Source organism: Phocoena sinus, chromosome 14 (assembly GCF_008692025.1).
Source record: "Phocoena sinus isolate mPhoSin1 chromosome 14, mPhoSin1.pri, whole genome shotgun sequence".
Classification (NCBI taxonomy): Eukaryota; Metazoa; Chordata; class Mammalia; order Artiodactyla; family Phocoenidae; genus Phocoena; species Phocoena sinus.
The window spans coordinates 40320210-40343636 of NC_045776.1; the positions used below are offsets into that span (position 1 = coordinate 40320210).

The 23427-nt window shown below is 39.6% G+C and overlaps 1 protein-coding gene across 8 annotated transcripts in view; it reads right to left on the bottom strand.

Annotated features, from left to right (window-relative positions):
- Positions 1 to 23427, bottom strand: part of DTNA (dystrobrevin alpha) — a 297328-nt gene that overhangs the window by 58734 nt on the left and 215167 nt on the right. For all 8 annotated transcript variants that reach the window (XM_032603037.1, XM_032603036.1, XM_032603038.1 and 5 more), the window contains 5 exons: positions 19367 to 19452; positions 12463 to 12617; positions 9608 to 9713; positions 7081 to 7247; positions 4105 to 4229 (listed from right to left, as the gene is read on the bottom strand). In XM_032603037.1, coding sequence (XP_032458928.1) covers positions 4105 to 4229; positions 7081 to 7247; positions 9608 to 9713; positions 12463 to 12617; positions 19367 to 19452 — 639 coding nt within the window. The remainder of the gene's footprint in view (positions 1 to 4104; positions 4230 to 7080; positions 7248 to 9607; positions 9714 to 12462; positions 12618 to 19366; positions 19453 to 23427) is intronic.

Below are 23427 nucleotides of genomic sequence, written 5' to 3' on the forward strand. Positions count from 1 at the left end.
AATCTACATCCTCTTGGAAAGAGGAAGATTCCCGAGGCTTTGGAAACTTCCTGTGTTCCCCATGACGATGGCCCTCTTCCAGGATACCCGGGCCTGTAAGGACCCAGCTGCAAAATCGTATCATGCCTTCTTCGCTCTTTGCTCTAAGTGAAGACACAATTAAGCACCACAGGGATTTACTGACTTTCTGTTATCTGGATGATCTATATGATAGGACATATAGTGCAAGGCATCTCAAAAACTTCACTTTTTTTCATATGATTAGAGAAGGAAAATAGGGTTCAATATTCCCTGGAATTGTCCACAACCTTAAACACCAACTGCATCATGTCTGTCCTCCACTGTCTCAATTTTCATTCCTATCACTGATGTCTTAGTTCAGGTAAAATGATAGAGCTAAGATCCCCATCTCATCTCCAAGCTGTTTTTAGTCTTATTTTAGGTTCACTGTAAGATGTTCCGCAGTACAATGAGGTGGAATTCAGAGTTCAGAAGATGGATGATGGGGCAGGGCAGCGTTCTGAATCAGGAAATTTTAGTTTCACTCTCATTCTATATATGAGTTCGACAGTACAGAATTTTTTGAAGATGAAACATGAATACAGTAGCCTATAGAATCTATTTGTGTCAACTTGACTAAGAGCAAAAAGTTGTAAAGGTTTAATTTTTATCTTAGGAAACCAGAGTTAGTTCGGATTCTACGATGAAGAGAAAAAGGTAGACTTGTTTGTCCCAATGTATTTATGGGAATGGACATGATGCAAGGCAGGTTATGAAATGTCAGCACTACATGCAAAAATTCATTGACACTTTTGGTTCTCAGTACCTGATGCTAAACTGCGTTCTCAGATTTTTTAAAGACACATTCTTTGTTGGGTGAGGTCAAAATAGCAGGTTCAGTATTTAATCTACTCTGAACATATTAGCCGAAGTTCTGAAAACTAGCTTAGTGTTTTATATTACTTCTTTAGGATATGCGTGATACGTGAGACTAGTTTAAAGCTAATTCTGCTTTGAGCAGGACACTTTCACTTTATAAGAAGGATGCTAATTTTAAACAAATGTGCTCTGTGAATTTTGAAAAGTTAGGTGTATCAGATTTTAAGACAGTAGGTAGAATGAAATATCTTCATTTTAACTTTGAAAAAAGTGGAAAAAAATCAACTTGACAACATTTCTGGTTTTCTTTTGTCTTTTTATTAATGTTCCCCTCTTGCTCTATCTCTAGGAAGTGAGAAAACAAGTGGATTTGGAATGCTTTTTAACTAGTCTGGTAAATTTACTCTATTGAACCTGGTCATCCCAAAGCTGAAGTTGCAGTTCCTTAGTAAATGGCTTCACATTTAATGTTCATCACGAAAATGTCGAACTTGGGACACAGAATGGCTAACCTTGGCACCAAAGGGCAGTTTTCAAAGGGACCTATTTCCTCCACAACCAAATGGCAAGGTACCTTATCTAATAAATAGGTCACATTGGGAATTTTAAACATATTTAGTCTTATGAAAAAGAAATAGCTCCAGAAGATAAGGTCACAGAGGCCTAGTGCAAAGTTTTCTTTCTGGACAAGATGTCTGCAAAGGACATTTTTATAAAATTGGCATTCTTTTCATAAACTGAAAGTGCTCAGCTTAAAGGCAGAATTAGTTTTAAGCTAGCCTCCTATCTCTCACCTGTTTTGTGTCTCATAACCACTTATAAGTCTTTATAAGCACACTAAAGACTATTGACTTACCAAGTATCCCTTTTGGCAGCAAAAAATTGAATAGAATAGAGACAGTTAATCATGGTAACATTTACAAGCAATATAATAGCTAAGAACAAATGCCAAAACACCAAAATGCCACTACTTAAGTGGCTTTTATGTGCCTATGATAACTTAGAATAGCTAAACGAACAGCATACTTTAAGATTAGAAGTCTTAGATATCCCCATCCAAAAAAAAAAAAAAAAAAAGGAACATAAATATCTGTTCAGGGCAATAACATCAGAATAACAAATAGAAAAATGTCTAAAGCTAAAAAATGGTAAAAAATCTGTTCTACTAGAGATTGGCCACTCTGCATCCAGAATTTCTTGCGTGTTATTTCAACAATTAAATATTTTGTATAATTTGTCTTTTAAAACTGACATTCACCCTGGAAAAATATATTATCCGTGAGTACAGATCAGTGTTTTGATTCAAGGACTATTTTAAGAATCTGGTTAAACATGGAACTTTTAGCAGAAAAAGGCACATTTCGTGTAGAATTTTAGGGGAATCCTGAAACTCTCCATGGAACCCAAATTGTGTGGCATGGCCTCACTTCTTTCTCATTTTTTTTTTAAATTTAGTTATTTTTGGCTGTTTATTTGCTCCACAGCAGGTGGGATCTTCCTGGACCAGGGCTCAAACCCATGTTCCCTGCATTGGCAGATGGATTCTTAACCACTGCACCACCAGGGAAGTCCCTGGCCTTGCTTCTTAATTCTGTCTCCAAGTGCGAGGCCCCATCCTAACTCCGTTTTGCTGCAAAGCTCTTAGAGCCAGGCTGTTTACCCCCATCCTCTCCCTACCTTCCCCACACCCATCATCTTGGATTGAACGCTGTTCTCTTGGGGGGGACCCCCTAAGGGGTTCTACCAGCCCCTAAGGGGGCCGGTAGACAGTGACTCCGTGGCCAAGCTCAGAGAGCCCAGACCTACTCTCACTTATGTTTTGTTCATTCACAAGCAACTAAGTGATCATCCCTGGCTATGGGGAAGTAAGTTAAGACTTCAGGAGAACAGCTCATATGAGCTCGCTTTCTGCAGGTGATTGGTCCTTTGGGACACTTCCCAGATTTCTTTACCCCTGGTTTACTTTAAGGCTTATTTTTGGGAGCAAAGTTTCCAAAAATAAGTCAACCACATTCTACAGAATCAGTTTACATTAGTTTGTGGATGCTTCCAGACTTGTGTGGATTGCTGGGGGCAATGAACCCTCAGCACACACCCAGAGTAAACCAAACAAAGCCCTGTGGGATTTATACAAAGTCCACAGACATGCTGCAGCACAGTGGTTTGATGGGATTTGTTTATGTCCATTAGGGGAAAGAGTGGCTGCTTTCCTAAGGCTCCGAGATGCACCACAGTGCCTCTAATGGGTTATGTTCTCATCCGCCTGAAGCGTGAACCTTGCCTTGGTGGATTCCTAACACCCATGTGTCCCATCAGCCAACCTCTCGAGGTCAACAGGCAAACACAGGCCCTGCAGTGCAGGTGGTAGTGCTGAAGTGTGCACAATGAAAGGCAGTTCAGAAGGACGGGGAAAGCCTGTTCTAGAGGCTTCCTGAGACACTTGTGACTACGTAACTCCTAACTGTGCCCCAAAGTAGGTAATGAACTTCTTTCTTCTTCTGAGCCCAAGATAACACCCAAGAAAGAAATACTTTCTTCTACCTAAGCCTCCTCTGTTTTCTGAGCCAGCCAGGCCTGAGAGAGGCCCCCCGACATGAGGCTTTTGGGAAGTGGAAGGGGTGGGTGGTAGCACCGTTCCTTGGGCCAATTCCCTTTGCCCCCCAAACTCACACATACTTTGGATGAACTTCCCCTCCAATACCCCTTCTTCAACCCTCCCTTGCACAGGCCATGATTCTTCTAAAGTTATGTAACTTGGGATAAAACAACAGCAACAGCAATGATTCCTAGGCTTGCTGGCATCTTTAAGATGACTGGCTGTGCAGAGAAAGGAAACAGAGGGCTTCTCTATTTGGGACTCAAAGCACACATGACGTTAAGGTACGGTGTGCTTTAAAATTTCCTGACCACGGTAGTTCCGTTGATTATTAACGTCCAATTGTGCAAACTCCAATAACATCGTTATTTTACAATTATAAAATTTTGAATATTTTCCACTTCAAGGTAAATTATATAGTGGGGCATACTTGTACATCTGGGCAGAAGTACTGCATACCTCTCCATGAAAAATATTATAATAACATGACTTTCACTCTTTTTTTTTAAGATGACAAAATTTAAAACTGGGTCCCTGACAACTAAGAGGAAATTAATTGTCTTTGTACGGATCTGCACATGCATCAGTGAAGAAAGCTGTCCCTCAGTCTGGCGGGTAGAGACACTCACACGATGTGGGCCAAGTTGAGTGGTTTCTCAGGCTGGTCAGGGAACATGGGGTGCAAAGGTTCACGGCTGGAAGCACAGCTCAGAGACTTGCTTAATGCATTGGTGAGCTTCTTAGCGGGTGATTTCTGGAAGGAAGAAGAAAGGTTCAAGTGATAACAGTCAACATTTATGTAACATTTCATCGGATGATTTGTTTTCATAGTAGATATCCATTCATTCATTCAGGAAATCTTCTTTGATAATCTACTCTAAATCAAGGATTTTGCTCTTTGCTGGGACCAGAACGCTTGGAATTAGCCATCAGGGTAACTGCCTCGGGCTGCACAGTGTCAGCAAATGCTGTGATAAATGGAAGCAGTCATTGTGCTCAGGACGTCTGAGCTGGGACTTAATGAACAGCAGGGGTCCTTCTGACAAAACTCAGGGGACTGGAAGGTAATTCCAGATGGAGGAAGAACAGGAGACCCTGTTCTGGAGAGGAAAGCAGGAGGGAGACCACTGAAGTCTTATATGCCGCGTCCAAGACTGTGGTCTTTATCTCAAATGCAGAGGGAGACAATGAACAGGTTAAATCTCAGAGGTGACCTGATTCTAGGATTGCTTCTCTTTAAGAACAGAAAAAGGTTTGAGAGGGGATGGGAATGGAAGTAAGGAGATGGGTAGGAGGCTTTGCGGGAATCCAGGGGCAAGATGTTTCAGGTGTGGCTGGATACATCCGGTTAGAAGGAAAAGTGGAACTTCAACCTGAGTCTCTAGAATTTATGTTCTTTCCAGGGCATCATGCTACCTCTTTTTCATTTGGACCAGTGGAATGTTTATTTTAAAATTTCACGGCCAAGATGATCAAAAATAGTCTACCACATATAATAATTCTTTACCCCAATTTTTCCTTTCTGTGAGAAGCGATTTATCATTTTGTCACTTTCTTTGATACATAGAGTCCATAACTGGCAACATAACGAAGTGACTTTTGTCCTCATTTTTAAAAGCTAAGTAACGGGAACATTGTCCAAGAAGTCCCTCTTTGGCTTTTGCTGGGAGGTGTAATTCTTAGAACACTTAAAACAGCAGTAACAACAGCTCTTCACCCCATAAACATTGGGGCTCCTTTGTCCTCGTGAGGAGTCTGATCCTACTCTGTAAAGACATTGTCCTGCCATATAATTGCAGAGTTCAAAACCCCTAAGAAAAGGCTCCTTACCTGACTTTAGCATTTACATAGAACAACAATTACAAACGATTAGGCTACAATCACCAACCCTCTAGGACTTGGAATAGAAACATATTTGAAAATTGGTAATACGCTGACAATAAGAAAATAGAAAGTATTTCCTCCAGCGTTCTATACTAAATTGTATTTCATGATCTGTGCTAGTATACCTATTCTCAGCATGTGATATAGCCAGTAGTGATGGGTGGCATTTGAACTGGCATCAAGCCCTCAGTATACAATGCCTTAGTGAAGAACTCTTACTTGAACTCAGAATCTGACGTGTGCTAAACAATTAATATATTTGCACTGAATACCGGTTCCCAATAATAATTCCTAGAAAGAACATTCTGATTTAAAATGTATATTCTCACTACTCAGCCATAAAGAAGAATGAAATAATGCCATTTGCAGTAACACGGATGGACCTGGGGATTATCATACTAAGTGAAGTAAGTCAGACAGAGAAAGACGAATATCATATGATATCAATTCTATGCGGAATCTAAAAAAAATGATACAAACGAACTTATTTACAAAACAGAAACACACTTCCAGACATAGAAAATAAACTATGGTTACCAAAGGGGAAAGGTGGGCAGGGAGGGATAAATTAAGAATTTGGGATTAACATATACACACTGCTATATATAAAATAGATAAACAACGAAGACCTAGTGTATAGCACAAGGAACTATACTCAATACTTTGTAATTACCTATATGGGAAAGAATCTGAAAAAGAATAAATATATGTACTATACTTATATGTATAACTGAATCACTTTGCTGTATACCTGAAACTAACACAACACTGTAAATAAACTATACTTCAATTAAAATGCATATCTGAAGACCTTTGTAAAAATAAAATGAGTTACTCTTTAAGTAAAGACTATAGGTTGATTTGAGACACATTAAAATAGAGAAAAAATGCTTCTAAAAAGTCTGCATTTTCTTGTGATACAACTATTCCGAGAGGAGTTGGCAGGGCTGATGGCACATTCCACGAAAAATAATCTGTACATAGAGCAATACTTTTACAGAAGCACCAGAACAACATCACTGGATCTGGTCTTTGAGTTGAACTGAGACAGAGGTCAGCAAACTGTAAACCACCTGAACAGCAAGCTCACGGAGTCAAATTCCTCCCATAGACACAGGGCCATGTGCTCCCGAGAACACTTTCATCACATGGACAGGTCACCTTTAGCAGGTCAGTATTACAGGTCACCTCCAGCAAGTTAGTCACTTGCACTACTCATGAAAAGATGATTTTCTAATATCTCCCCCTCCTCTAAAAAAGTAGAATGAAACAGCATCCTTAAGCCCACACGCTCACAGGCCTTTCCTTCATGTTCCAGTCGTGCAGTTAAGACAACTCCAGAATCTAACTAACAATAATTTTTAGGTGATTCCCACAAACCACCCCCAAACTTGCAAAGAACCTTAACTTACTGTGAAAATGAGATTATGTTCCAGAAGGTGCTTGCTGTTTGGTTGTTACCTAAATCGGTACTGAATTATCTGTATTCCAAGAAGTAATATCATTTGAGTCTTCCTATATTTTAAGCCTTAGGAAGCTACACTGGGTTCAGATACAATAAGTAAGAGGTCCCAGTAAGGTGGGGAGTGGGAGGGGAAGGAGGAAATGTGAGAGGAGAAGGTAAGCGTGTCGCTTGATTCAGTCACCATGCTTGCCGTTCCCTTGCATTCTGGACGACACTCACACATCCAGCTGTAAGTATTGCCTGGACCTTGCCTTACCCAGGACGTGTACTCTTTCATTTGGTGCTGGTTGCTGTGGGAACCACCGGCATGTCCCCTCCAGAAGCAGTCCTGACAGAGCTGGTAATTGTGACACTGTTGGCATCGGTAGCGAAATCCCATCATACTCTCACTGTGGCAGTACGAACACTCAACTGGATGGAAGACTGAGGGGCAAGTTAATGAAGAAAAAAACAAGAAAACAAAAGTATGAGCCAGAAGAAGGAAAAATACAGTCCGACAAGAATTGCATTTTTCTGCTGTGCGCCATGATTTCCGATGATCGTCAGTTTTCGCCGAGAGAAGCATTAAGTTTATTCCTAGACTCTCACTACCCTTTTCCAGCATGTGTGTGGAGGTGGGAGAAACAGAAGGGGATGGAGGATAGGGGTTCTTTTAAGGGCAAATCTCTGTAATTCCACTTGCTCTTCTTACTCCCGTCCCTTATACTACGAGACTATAAATTACCCAAACTGGCTCGCTCGCCTTTCCCCCAAATGCTCTCTGTCTCCAGGAGATCAGCACAGCTCACGGAAGCTGGATGAACACAGCTGATTGCCCAGTGGGTTGAGAGCAAATATGAGAGAAATGGAAGAGGAGAGGAAGAAGAAAGAAAGGCAAATGGAAGAAGAGTAGAAAAACTGGATGGGAGAATTGAGTTACTTTTTAAAAAATGGAGTAGCTAATGGGCTTATTTAATGAGTGACACTGCTTTTGTTTAACAGATTTTTTTTTTTTTAATTTCCCGAGAGGCAGATGGATAGGGCCCAAAGAGACGAATAAGTTGTCTGAATACAGTTCTAAGTCAGATAGTTCAAGAGACACAACTTCCTTTGGCAGAAAATTTGAATTATAAAGCAGGCAAGGTAAAATATTTGAGATTTGAATCCAAGTAACTGCATGTTATGAGCTAAAGATATCAACAACAATAAGAACAATTCATGCTTTTGGTAAACTTTTTCTCTGGCTAACCAGCCAGGGAAAATATTGCAAATAAAAATAAATAAAGATGAAGAGTAAATTGTAAAAACAAAGACATAACCAGTTTTGAACACACTGTCTTCTGAACCAGCATCATATTCCCTTTTTCTGCCTCCTGGGAAAGGCTGAAGTGAGACTTGAATCTAGGGACAACTGTTCGGGGACAGGGCCTAAGGAACTCATTTCCTGCAACAGGAAATGCTGAGAGAGAAGCCACGAAATGACAAGTTTATAATTGGAAAATGACTAGTTCTTAAACTGCAAAACAGTAATATGAACTCATCCTGCATGATCTGGACCTTGATGGCTCTTTGCTCTAGCAGATGAATAAGAAGCATAAAAAAAAAAATCTGTGATTGGTACTTACAGAGAAACTAGTAAGTTCATTCTTTAAATCTTCTCCATGAGCAGAACAGGACAGATTTATAACTTTAACTAAGGGAGATAATTAGGGCAGATGCCAGATGTTCTAAATGGGAATTTAAAATAAGCTAACTTTAACCCCAATGTATATTAAAGAGACGTGTAGAAGTTAAGGTTACAGTAAGAGATAGGAGATGAATTATTTTCTATTTAAGGCTAGAGAATTCCCAGAGTTAAATTAAACAGTAAATAAGAACATCTAAAGATCAGATGGAGGCAATGAATTGTTCCATGTTTAAAATTTTTTAAACCTTGCTCTGAACTGTATTTTATATTTAAGTTTGGATATGCCAAGAGTAATTACTTTTAACATAGAAATACTTGCTTTTATAAAAACAAAAGCACATGACAAAAGTTACATTACTCATTTCTTTTACATAACTACAACCACTGAAAGCTTACAATTTGGAGCATATGACTAAAAGATTAGCAAGGTGCAAGCATCCAATTTTTTCCTATCTCCTCCACCTATTCCTGATGGAGTGCCTAGGAAGAAATAGTCAATGCCAGGTGTACCAAGAGTAGAAGTTCATACCTAAAACAAATACTGAAAATGTCACATTCCTTGCTGAGGTTCTCTTTCCATTACAGTAAGTTTTTAAGCCACACCTGATTTGTAACTGAGAGGTAGACTGTGAGATTTAATAAATTTTTAGAATGGACAGTCCTAATTGTGCAGTGCACCTATAAGGCCTTACTGATGAGGGAGACAGGTTAATTCTATTAAAATTCAGAACTACTAAATAGGCCTCCCTAAGACAATGACCTTGGCTTAATAACTATAGATTTGATAGCCTAATTTCGGTAATGAAAAAAATTGCCTTAGGAGTTTGGGATTAACATGTACATATATGTTATTTATATGTATATTAACATATACACATTCCCATATTTAAAATAGATAACCATCAAGGACCTACTGTATACCACAGGGAATTATACTCAATATTTTGTAATAACCTATAAGGGAAAATAATATATATTTTATTATTTATATATATATATATATATATCACTGTGAATCACTGTGCTGTACACATGAAACTAATGCAACATTTTAAATCAATTATACTTCAATTTAAAAAAAAAGGCTAAAAAAATTGCCTCAGTAGTAACTACTCACCGTTTTCTACATTTGCCAGTCGATGCAGAAGGGGCAGCCAGACCAGGCACTGCGGGGGAGGATCTGACATGAGTGTGTCCAAGAAACCATTTAAGGTGACTTTTTTCTGCATCAAAAAACCCATAAAAATTTAGAATCAAGAATAATCTTAATTTACCTGCTATGTAAATATCATTTGAGATAGAAGAAACAAGACATTCAATTAATCTCTAATAAATAAAGAAACAGAGCTTGAAACTAGTTCTGAATTTAAAACATTAATTGCTTTTTATATTTAAGCCTACATAAGACTGGATTATCTCCACTGAGGCTGAGTCAATATTATCACAAGGAATAAAACAATTCTGAGGGGATCATTTTCATACATGAGGGACAGTATGAAAATGATGAGGAAAGATGGAGAGTAGACATTCTCCATAAAATTTTACCCAATAGTACATCACAGCACACTCGACAATTCCCGTATCAGTCTTCTAAATTTGTAGAACAGCTTCCCTTTCAAAGCTCCTCAACTTCCATAAGGACTAAATATTTTGTGGTTAATGTGAATGGTTCTGCTATACAAGATTAGGAGTGAATCCTGTTCGGAGGGAGCTATCCTTCCCTGTTAGAAAAGAACACTCTAAATTAAAAAAAAATTCTCTTCTCTACTTTCTTTATGAATCTTTTCTTACAATTCAGTCGGATTCTGTGTCATTATCCCGGGCTTTTCTGATGCAGAAAAGAAATGTATTTTATCTATAAGTTTCTTTCAAAATGAAAAAATAAGAAGTTATATTAATATATGATATTTTCATAGTATGAATGACAAAAAATTTACATGCAAAAATCACTACTTTACTTAAATTTTTGAATTAGAATATCAAGGTGGATGGGATAGTTTTATATTGTTAGATAAGAAATCAGCCCTGAAGAGCTACAGTGCCTTTTCAAGGCTTAAACCTTACACTTGTCCTTGTAATTCACAAAACAACTGTCTTGGTACCCTTCTATTAATGTTTTCTTATTGGCAGATATTTACAGTTTTAGCTTTACCTCATAATACTAAATAAGCTTTTTATAGGGCTGTTATTAGCATTATAATTAAAAGATAAATTATGTAAAGTATAAGTAATGAGACAGTATTTTTTCAAAAGCTCCTACAATTCATATGTCTAAAATAATACTGTGTTTCAAACCAATCACTTGGGGCGGCTTTGCAATGAAGCAATTAAAACAATTTTGGAATTTCATCATTCGAACTGCTGCTATAGCCAGTTTATGAAGCACAAAAATAAACTGGTCTTATTATTTTTATTAGTGTTGCCTCTTTTTGTACTTCACATGATTTTATCTATTTTGACCATTCATCATCCTGGCTAAAAATCACTACTGGAAGTCAAGAAATGCTACTATGATTTCCACGTACATAAATTTCTCATCATTGAGGGTATATAAAAGATTATATAATGGGCAGTCTCTAGGATATTTCAAAAGGAATTTTGAGCAATGGCAACATCTTATATACTTTTTTTGAATATATAAATTCTATTAGATTAAAAAAGTCCTATTATTCTGGCTGACTTTTAATGAGAAATATTCTGAGGTATTAGTGTATTTCCTGAGGATTCTACAATGCACTACCTAAAATCAACAGATGTACAAACAAACAAGTAAATCCAGGGGCAGAGAGATCAGTTTGGGGTTTAATGCAATAGGCCAGGCAATCGAGGATGATGAGGAGAGAGATCTGAGAAAATTCTATAAGGTGAAATCAGTAGGACTTGGTGATTGATGAGAAGTTCTGGGTGAAGAAGTTGTATAGAAGGAGGCTTAGGTGAATGGATCCATTCTGAGGTCACCAACTCGAAAGGGAAAGGGAACTCCAAAGAGGAGTATGCTTTAGCTGGGGACAGAGGCCAGGTATCTAAGCCAGCCTGGGGGTGAGGGCGTGGGGAAGGTCAGAAAGGCTTCCTGGGTGAGACCCCATCCTGCCCCCACCACCCCCCAGCGGCAGTAGAGTTTGATACTTAAAGTATCAAGCCATCCCTTCTCTTATTGAGTGTATGGACACATTTATAATTCTATATAAATCCATGCCCTACAGGGATGCCCGAGGCACCACCTTTGACCTCTTAGATCACCAAGTAAACAGACAGATGAGGTTTCCTAGCTGGAGGTAAATGCAGCTTTTCGGTGGCTGCTAAGCACTGATTTCTTATTTAAGGGATCCTTTTAGAGGACATACTTGGTTAGATCGGATTTTTAAAAATTGTAAACAAATCTTCAGTTTATGGATTTCTAAATCTCCACTATGCTGTGCTGAAGAATAGTTCTAGACATGTAGATTTTCCACATGACTGGAGAGATATAAACACGGAGAGTCCCCCAAACTAAGCAGCTTCCCTTGGCTGACTTGTACCACCCCCAGTTAAAACATGTTGCTCTGAGCCCCAAGGTACTGGAAGATTTAGGGCCTCCCAGATGGCACGGGGCATATGCTGTGATTCCTTTCTTGTCTCCTTTGCAAAATTGGTGAAGCTCGGTGCTGGGTCAGACTCATGTTTCATGTGAGGCTGAGTAACAATTCAACCCTTTCGATAGTGTGGTGGTAATAATGTTTCCGAGGGTATAGCGCTGCTGTAGGGGTTAAATTAGACAATGCAAATAAAGAACTTAGCACGATGCCTGGTTCATGGTCAGGAAACACCACCTATTATTATTATCCAAATGTGGTGAGTTCAGTTACTGACTCAGAGGTCATTTGTCAGAAGCTGGAAGATACACTACAAGTTACCATGAAGAAGTAGTGACTTGCAGTGACACACAGGAGAGCAGCCACTGAGAGATACTTCCTTAAACAAGTTTTCTCCTACCTGTTGAGAGAAACAGGATCTAGCTGACTGTTCTGTGTAACCAAATGAAGGCCCTTCAAACACTGCTGTGGGTAGTTTGAGAACTTCCCGCAGGAACTGATCGTATCGTCCATAAACCATCACCCCACTGGAGTCAGAAATCATTGAGAAAATATCTGATGGATGGAAAAGGAAAGATCTTTATTCATCACGTAAAGATTCTCCACTGTTTTAGTTCAATATATCTACTGCAAATAACAAAAAACGTGGCAGAAACTAAATATTTAATTTATTATGAAAGAATAATATGAAAGCTAGTTTTTATGCTGAGATATTCCTGGCATGGTGTTTTCTCTGGTGTCTTTCTGTAGATGATTCTGGCATACAGCATTAACTAGTAATTTGGATAAAATTAGCATATTTTGATAAGACAGAGAACATCACATTTTTAGTTTGAGGTCAATTATCAACTCATATATAACTTGACAGGAGGAATTTTTGTACATGTGAGAAATATGCTGACCTCTTTTGAAATACACAATGAAAATATTACGACAATGTTAGGGTGTGTGTGTATCTAGCAAGTGAGCTATTTACCCATCTATATTGTCACTAAAACGTTTGGGTTTTGGTTTAAGATATTGAAAAATGAAAGACATAATGGGGATAAGGATGCAATGAAAACACTTGATTAACTTCCCACAGAAGCAGAAAACTTCCTATAAATCACAGTGTTCTGGGTGGAAGGCAACTGATTTATGGGAAAGGGTCTTTTGCCTCATGCAGTCGAGAGGAAGCCTGGCCTTGCCAACGATCAGTGAGGTAAAGTCAGGGTTCCAGATTATTCTCAGCAGAGCCACTGGCTTCACTGAACCTCTTTTCTTCAGTTTCTGCCACTGTGGGCACTTAATGAATATTACTGGCATAATTTCCCAAGGTACTCTATAATTCCTCTGTGGAGATCACTACTGGAAGGAAAGGGTTGGCTATTATACGGTTTGTCACCATGCTAGATTGTAACTAGGCCAGCACAGCTGCTGGGATAAACAGTTGTAAAGTCAATATGCTACCTCTGCTCATTTTGGACTTAATTTTTCAAGGTCAAAATGTAATCTGGGGGCATTGTTTTACACCGCAGCCAGATGTTAAGCATATTATAGGCTTTTATTGGATTATGTTTTGAGGATGTGAATTGGCTCTCATTTTCTTTAAATAGTCCACTTACAAAGGGTTTCTATTGTGTTTAAAATAGTTAATCAATTATGAAGCTACAGAGATTCTACATGAGCAACAAAAATTAATGTTGTTCTCATTCGCTTTCACAATATTGTTTACTTAGTGAATTTCATCTCTCATGTTTCATTATAACTAGTCAAAAAAAGAAGTTGCCAACAGCAAAAAAAAAAACCCCCAAAACCAAAAACAAAACTCTTGTATAATTCCACATATAGAAACTCAAGAATTCCAATCAAAAGGAGGAAAAAGAAACCTTGAAGAAGTAAGTATACCTTCTCATTAAAGCTGCCATGTTGTTTGTTTGGGGGCCGGGTGGTTAACTATAATTTGGCCATCCTGATGAACTTCTAGATTTGGATTTTCTAGGCCAGGGAACATTTTGAAGAGTAGCTTAGGCTTTTCAAATCTCCCACTGAAATAATTTAAACAACATCTCTAACTAGAGTAAAAGCAGAAGGGGTACCGACAGTGACCTTTCACAAACTTGAAGCTAATATTAAATTCATTTGTACTGATAAAGTTCTACTAAGCAATAGCCAAACTAGGGCTAAGTCCCTGGGATTAAAGGGAAGTGGCTGTTAATGACCACTCAGGTTTTTAAAAAGAAGTGAGGGGACTCTGAGGAAGCTCTCAACATGGTGTGTGTTTGTACCTTAATCTTGGGCCCTCTGTTTTTTTAATATATATATACACACACACTCATATATATACACACATATATATGTAATATGCTTATAACATGAAATATATGTGTATCTATATAATATAGAGGGCTGTTTCAAGGATTAAGCTAGTTACTAGATGAAAAGCACACAGATGCATACTTGGCACCTAGTATATGGTACAGAAATGTTATCTGTTTTTATTATTAATTTTATATCACACGTTTCTGCCATTTACCTTGTATGTTTAGACTGTGCCTCTCCAATAGGACTGTTCTATAAGGCTCTAAATCAGAGTCTAAATTACCTTTGTGTTTCCTGCAGCACCTTACAATGATCCTTCAGAAGAACTTACATTCATTGATTTATTAAACTAAAATTAACTTGACACCTAATAAACACGAAATTGTGCCAAGCAATGGTTATACAGAAAAATCAGGACATAGTTCTTGCCCTCTGGGAGGTCCCAGTCTATTGGGGATGACAGAGATGTGGTTGGATCCTGGATGACACGACGTCATGTACGGTGACAAGGTGGTGTGAGTACAGGAGCGGTAGGGTGTACAGGGTGCAGCAGGAGCTCAGAGAGAGGGTTCCTAGAGCGAGGAGTGAGTCAGGGAAGATTTCCTTACAAAGGGGACTTCTAGGCCAAGTATAAAGAACAATCAGTAATGAAGGAGGTACTGAAGAATTAAAGGCAGGCCAGCAACTTAGAAATATTACCCTGTAGTAAGCTTGGAGGCCGAACAACCTGTTCAGTAACAGAAACTCAAGAAATACAAGGTGTTTGCCATAAACAAGCCCTCCCCAGAAGCTTTAGAAGAGCACCTGACTTTCCAGGCTTATTGCACTGGATTCAGAATTCCTTAAGATCCTTAACAGCCTATAATCAGACCAAAACCAGTTTGACAGAAACAGAATATATTATATTAGGTCCGTTTATGTATAGGTAGCTATGTCCCACACCTGCAGGGTGCGCCCTCACGCTCTCTGCTGCCTGGGGTACCTGATGAACACCCTGCATGTTGGTTCCTGGTGGACCTGAGTACTGGAAATGGGGATGCAACATGGGGGTTGTTGTCCCTTTTAAAGCATTTAAAGCAGCTTTTAAAACTCAGCTTTAAAATTTCTGCTGTTTTCTACTTTTTTGCTTTTTAAAATTTCTAAATTATTTTCAGCCAACTATTCTTGCCCTGTGTTCTCCAACATGAAGGGGCTAGTTGGAATGAACTAAATCTCTTTCATTCCTACGCACAAAAATAGAAAAACTGCCAAACAAGCGTAGTTGGCATATTGGCGTAAAGTGAGTTAGAATTTAAAGAAGGAAAATCCCAAGGCATTCCATATCCTTTCATTTTATTTTTCTTATTATAAAGGCAATGCTTATTATAAAATCATTACTCCACCTGTTTTATGATTAAATGCAAGCCAGCAAAAGAAGACGAAAGAAAACCCACAATTCCACTTACCAAGAGTCAACCACGGTAAATGGGAGTGTTTCCTCAATTTCTCTTTCTGATTTTTCATTGTTGATGTATAGGAATGCCAGAGATTTCTGTGCATTAAGTTTGTATCCCGCAACCTTACCAAATTCACTGATTAGTTCTAGTAGTTTTCTGGTGGCATCTTTAGGATTTTCTATGTATAGTATCATGTCATCTGCAAACAGTGACAGTTTTACTTCTTTTCAAATTTGTATTCCTTTAATTTCTTTTTCTTCTAATTGCTGCGGCTTGGACTTTCAAAACTATGTTGACTAAGGGTTGTGAGAGTGGACATCCTTGTCTTGTTCCTGATCTTAGTGGAAATGCTTTCAGTTTTTCACCATTGAGCATGATGGAGGGGTAAGCTGGGACGAAGTGAGAGAGTGGCATGGACATATATACACTACCGAATGTAAAATAGGTAGCTAGTGGGAAGCAGCCGCATAGCACAGGGAGATCAGCTCGGTGCTTTGCGACGACCTAGAGGGGTGGGATAGGGAGGGTGGGAAGGAGGCTCAAGAGGGAGGGGATATGGGGATATATGTATGCATATGGCTGATTCACTTTGTTGTACAACAGAAACTAACACAGCATTGTGAAGCAATTATACTCCAATAAAGGTCTATTAAAAAAAAAGTCAAAAAAAAAAAAAAGAGTCAACCATGGCTGTCTGTGGGTGGATTTGCCCATATTTGTTCATTCAGCCAATGAACATTGTTCATTCTGTTTGAACAATTCAATTTGTTCATTCAATCACTGAAATATTGGTGACTAAGGATACTCATTTCTGATTAACATTTTGGAGAGGTTCTTCCAACCAAACTGCTTTTAGCTAAATTGTTCTGGGCCAAATTGCTTTCAACTGACTTACCTGGAAATCACTAAAACTACCTTTCTGGGATTAACTATATAGTGACTCCTCATTCAGAGAACTGGGGCACGTTCAGGTCTGCTGCTCTGCCAGAAGGTACCATGAAATGTCGTGATCACACAGTCTGTTTCTCTACAGAATTTGCGACCCTCTGAAGCTTATTTCTGCACACTGGAGAACAGTTTCTTTCCAATGGGGCGCGTGCATTTGTGACTTCTTTCACTGAGCCGCAGAGGATTGACTTTGGCCACTGGAAAGCATGCATGCTTTGCTCACTGATCGTGGGTATTTGGTGAATGATGGGATGGGGTGAGAAAACAGCACTGGAGCAGTTACACTGTTTGCTTTGAAATCCCAGACTTGTGGGAGAACTTTGAGGGATTTGACAAGTGGTAAAAATCTGCTCGAACACTTAGTTAAATCTTGAATTTTGTAACTGTGCTGATGTCATTTGTTGCTTACCTGACAACCACCCCCTTCAGCTTTATTGGCCCCAAATTTCATCCTGGGCTATGGGAAAGCAGTGGCCCTTCTCAGCCCAGGAGGTTAGAACGACTGGAAGACTCCCTGACCATCATGGACATTCCTTTCCTGTCAGCAGTGGTTGATGTAGTAATTGGTCTGTGATGCCACCCTGGCCATGAGATGTAAGGGCTGGGGGCCTCTGGAGTGGGTGTGACTCCTGAAATTGCTGTACCCCCTTTTACCTTCAGGAGAAGGATAAAATCTGACACAGAGGAGAGCTGAGTGGAAAGATGGAAAGCACCTGGGTCCTTGATGGCACAGCACGAACCTGGTTAGTGGAAACGCTCTGAGGAGTTCTGAAGCGCAGAAAACTGGTTTTCTCAGTTTTCCTCAAACTTATTTTATTAAGGAACCCTTTTCTCCAAGTACCTAACATTGAATAAGTATTTGGAAATGTTTCTTAAGACTTTGAAAAAAACCTTTACCTACTGTCCTCAGCCTAAGTGGCCAATGGTGACATGGGGTCAGTAGGCAAGGCCCTCAGGAGTTTCTTCTTCTGCCCTGGTTCATTTTGCTAAACTTTCTCTTCCCAGCCTAACCCTGAAGGAAATGCTTTAGGGATTACTCTAAGTTATTTTTTTTAAAAGGACATTGTTTCTGCCACCTTCTAATTTAGCTGTTATCCTCAATCAAGTATTGAGGTAGATGTCTTTAAAGTTTTACATCTTTCAGGCTAACTGAAGAGAGACTAAACTGGACCTTGTAGGGTCTGCTTGGGCTTCTCTGAAACTTGACTGCACTTGGCTGGTCCATGAAAGGAGGTTCCTGGGAGTGAGGGAAGATGTGTGGTTATGTGGGGTTCCCCTTATCTACTGCTCCAATGACATAACTCTTCTTGGAACATGTCTGGGGAAATTCCAAAGGAATAAAGGTCCCCCCCACCCCGACCCCGGTATCCTTCTTTATTCTTCCTCTGTTGGTGCATCAAGAAGCAAGAGATTACATTCAGCAGCGGACAGGCAGCAGGTGATAAAAGAGCCTAAAGGCCGTGAGTCATGGAGGCCTGCAGCCAACAGGGACCCTACAGGTACCTAACAAAATCCCCAAGTTTAGGATGGAGAAGGAAGTTGAGGACTAAAGAAGTGAAGTGATTTCCACAGAATAATCAGCAAATTAGTCACACAGCTGGGCCTGCAACCTGGGACTCCCAATTCCCATGACAGTGCTCTTCGTCATACAGCATTATAACTCAGACTCATAATATTTAGGGGAAGGGAGAGGGTTACATGGCAATTTCTCTTCAAAACAGCCACCTATACATGATTTTAAACTAGTTAGAAATGAAAATGCTTGCCCGCTATACACCCACTCTAGGCCTAATGAATCAGAAATTCTGGAAATGAGACCCAGAAATCCATTTTTTTAAAAAGCCCTCCAGGTGACTCCATATACACTAAAATTTGAAAACCACTGGTGTACGGGGAAAAAGTCAGGGTTCAATTCCTGGTACCATCTGTGATTAACTCTCTATGTCTCAGCTTCTTTACCTAAAACGTGTGAACAAATCAGGAAACTCTCACTGTTTTGTTGGTTAAAAATCTACCACATTTAGTGACAAAATGTACACAAAAGGCCCATAATCACTCAACACTCTAGCTATCATGTCTTCATTGGCATCAGTTAATTCTCAGTTTATAGTTTCTGTACATAATTCCTATGCCTACACTCTGGCAATGTCTACTTTGGAAACTTTGGAGTGCCCAGTGATTTGAACAGCATTGGCGGAGAAGAATGAGGAATTGTGCCGGGAACTTTGGCTTGAGATGACCGAGAAACGGAAGGTTGCCCAACATGGTCTTCATCTCCCTATGGTGATGGACTTATGCCTGTGAGGCAGTTCTACAGTAAATGAATGTGAAAGAATGTATATCTTACTTTAGTATCATGAACAGTCTAACTGGTGATCCTCAACAGGTTATAAAAAATAATAATCCATACGTAGAAGGAAAACATTCATTTCATTGACATTAATCTAATATGAAAACATTTCTACGACAAAATCCAAGGATCAACGAAGATTATATTTCAAACAACTCTCATAGAATGAGGAAAGTCACAAATGGTCAGGGGGACCTGGCAGGAATGGGGTAGAGGAAAACGTGGTATACGGGAGGGGTAAGCAAACAGAGATGCAGAGAATAACTTACATCTTAATTTGTCCATGATCTTCCCTCCACACAATGTGGCTAAAGCCATTTTGACAGCAAATACTGAAATTTTACCATGGCCTTCCCTGTTTAATGATGATAGAAAAAAAGAGATGTCATGTGAAGAACGTCCAATAACACAGTCTGACATTTTCTGTTCTGTAGAAACCATAGGACACCAGAGCTGCATGCATTATGTGAACATATCCATTTTAAAAAAGGTTATGAATACATTTCAACACGTTTCTGAAAAACTCCTCTATTCGATGTTTCCTTTTTTCAAGAGATTGCAGAATCTTTAAGTTATTCTTTGTCTATGCCCCTTGCTCAAAGCATACACTGGTAGCCATAGAAATATGTGCTATTTACCTGAAGATGAAAATTATAGAACATTCTTTTCACTTTGGGTTTCATAAAATAATTTTATGTATGATGATGCCACAGTTTCTATAATTTATTTAAACAAGGCTTCAGAAAAATCTTAAGTTGTGTGTGTCAGGTAATTCCTGAATTTTAAAAGGGTTAGGGTTAATATGGAGACGTTTTCATCACACTTTTTTTTTTTTTTTTTTTTTTTTTTTATTCGTTACGCGGGCCTCTCACTGTTGTGGCCTCTCCCGTTGCGGAGGACAGGCTCCGGACGCGCAGGCTCAGCGGCCATGGCTCACGGGCCCAGCCGCTCCGCAGCATGTGGGATCTTCCTGAACCGGGGCACGAACCCGTGTCCCCTGCATCGGCAGGCGGACTCTCAACCACTGCGCCACCAGGGAAGCCCCATCACACTTTTTTTTCAACAATCATTTCCTACCCACAAGCCAACTGTCCTTAAAAGTGATACATTTACTTTTCAAAGGGAGTTGGTATTTTAAAGGGGCAAAAGTAAGAGCTCTTTTGAATAGTTCTCCTACCTAAATGACATGAGAGCAGCCAAATCTTTGTTGATTCAAGAGGTATAACTAACTTGTCCTTCACAAAATGTGATATAAAGGGCATTCTATAAGAAGTAGAATATTTCTGCTAAATGATTTTTCCAGCTGGAATAAACTGTTTATTATATCCTTGGAACCAGACAGTGTATCATATTAGTAATTCATTTCTTTGGTGGCTGCTATTCTTAAGAATGATCAAAAGAGTTATTTAAAATAATGATGTAGCTGAAAGGTAAGTAGAGTCTGTATTGACAAGGGTTTAGTATATAGAATAAGGAATTTATATGAATAAATTCAGATATGTGACATATTAGAAGAATAAGACATCATAAATCATTGTGTCTTTGTTCCTTACTAGACTCCAGAGAGGAATCATTTGTTATTCATCTTTGTTGCTGTCATTCTTAGCGTAGTACCTAGAAGGCAGCTAGGCAGAATGCAAAACTGACCCAGTCTTATATGCTAGTGACTATCCTGTTTATATTTCTAAGCCTAAGCACCAGACTTACATAATTACATATTAGAAATCTTCACTTGGATATCCTGCATCAAACCAAGTATATTCAAAGTAGAACTCATTATCTTCCAAAGCCCTCTCGTAATACTCTGACCAACTAAACTACTAACCTGCTCTTCCTCCTACAGTCCCTCTTCGGGTTGTCAGGATCACCATGTACCTAGTTACCCAGAAATGAATTTTTGGCAAGAGGTCACCCTTGATTTTTTGCTCTTCCTTAATTCACTACCAACCAAATAAATGTTTGAGGTACTCATACCCACTTCACTGTATATTAAACCCACTTCCTTCTTTCCCTTCCGACTGCCATGGCTTCTATCAGCTCTTGCTTTAACACTGTAATAACTTCTTTTCTTTAAAAAAATAAATGTATTTATTTTATTTTTGTCTGCGTTGGGCCTTCGTTGCTGTGCGGGAGCTTTCTCTAGTTGCGGCGAGCGGGGGCTACTCTTCCTTGCGGTGTGCGGGCTTCTCATTGCGGTGGCTTCTCTTGTTGCAGAGCACGGGCTCCAGGTGTGCAGGCTTCAGTAGTTGCGACATGTGGGCTCAGTAGTTGTGGCTCGCAGGCTCCAGAGTGCAGGCTCAGCAGCTGTGGCACACAGGCTCAGGTGCTCCAAGGCATGTGGGATCCTCCCGGACCAGGGCTCGAACCTGTGTCCCCTGCATTGGCAGGCAGACGCTTAACCAACGCGCCACCAGGGAAGCCCTGTAATAACTTCTTAAATGATCTCTCTGCTTGCACAGTCATATCACAGATCTGACCATGTTACAGTCAGAGCCCTGTATTCGCGGTTCTGCATCTGCGGATTTAAGCAACCGTGGGTGGATAAAGGGGTTGTCTGTAGGAGACTTGAGCATCCCCGGGTTTTGGTATCAGTAGGCGGTCCTGGAACCAAACCCCTGCAGATGCCGAGGGATGATGGTACTTCATTATTTATAACCCTGTTGCCTCCGTTTGCCCGCCCGCGGGATATAGTTCTAACCTTATCTGTTTTCTCCAGGCTCATCTGCTACCATTTCTGTTGCACTCCACACCACAGTGCCCTGTCAATGCCCTTCCCCCTGTGCTCTGCTCAGGACTCTCCCACCCATTCATGGAGTCTCAGCTCAATATCACCATTCACTCTGCTCCGAAAACAGTTCTTCCCCTGATGTGGAAGCAATCACTCTTCCCTTTATTTTTACCTATCATTTGGCATCTGTCACTCACCTATCACCGAATGACCTTGATTTGTTTATTTACGTGTCTGCATGTATGTCGACTCCACACTGTGAGATCCTTGGGGGGCAGAAATTATGTCCTCTCAATTAATTGAATTCCCAGTGCCTCACCCTTTGTCTCACATAGCGTTAGTGAACAATAAATTCCTTATATTAATTAATGACTATTAATCATTATAAGAGGTGCCCTAGAATTTTGATTAAGTGGTTCACTAATTTGGGGGCAGGTAGCTGTAATAAAAATGAAATGATTTTGTAAAAACCACCTCATTCAAAATTATTCCATATCCCCTGCATTCCCAATGGCACAGATAACTGGAAGTATCAACAACTTTATTTTAGGAAGTAATTAGCTTCTCTTCCTAAGCTGAAACATGGTTCAAGTAATAACAGGAGAGTCTACAAAGTGTGGAAGAATAGGAGTAATATAGTGATAAAGTAATCTTCAAAATGCAGAGAAATTGAAGAGTATTATATGTGAGACCTCAAGAGCAAATGCAAGTTTCTTTCAATGAGTCAGAGAGAACAATTTATTTTTATTTTTTATGCAGTTCACATTTTCAACATTTACTTTAGAGTAGTTCAAGATCTGTAAAACCCAGTGCTTTGAAATGGTCTGGGGTTAATTTCAGGATTAATTTCCATATTTTTTTCCACAACTTTATTGGAGTATAATTGCTTTACAATGTTGTGTTAATTTCTGCTGTACAACAAAGTGAATCAGCTATATGTATACATATATCCCCATGTCCCCTCCCTCTTGAGCCTCCCCCCCCACCCTTCCTATCCCACCCCTCTAGGTGGTCACAAAGCATTTAGTTGATCTCCCTGTTCTATGCAGCAGCTTCCCACTACCCATCCATTTTACATTTGGTAGTGTATATATGTCAATGTTACTCAGAGAGGACAATTTAACTCAAGAAAGAGGACAGACCACAGATGATGTTGGGACAGAGAGCTCTCCAGAGGATGAAATGATGATAGCTCACGGGTGAATTCTTAAACCTTAGCTTTTAATGCAGAAGGTCCTAGGGAGATTACTAGTCCTGTATTGTTGCTGGAAATGCAAGATTACTGCTATTAAACCCAAGAGTGGTTGTATCAGAGCTATTTTGCCAAATCGACATAATAACTCTAGATAAATCACCCAGTGGAGGGCAGCTCAATGAGAGTTTGCGGGAACTGAAGGGTGAAATTAGGTCACTGGAATTTACTGGTATGTAAGCTACTATGTCAGATTGCAAATGTGACCCCTGTCACAAAGAAGGATTCAGGGGTATGCAGGAATGTACACCGTGGGAAGCACGCCAGTACCAGCTGAGTTCAGACCTTGCTCAGCCCTGGCACTGGATAAACCTTTAAGGAGTTGAATGAGTGAGTGGAGATGGTGGACT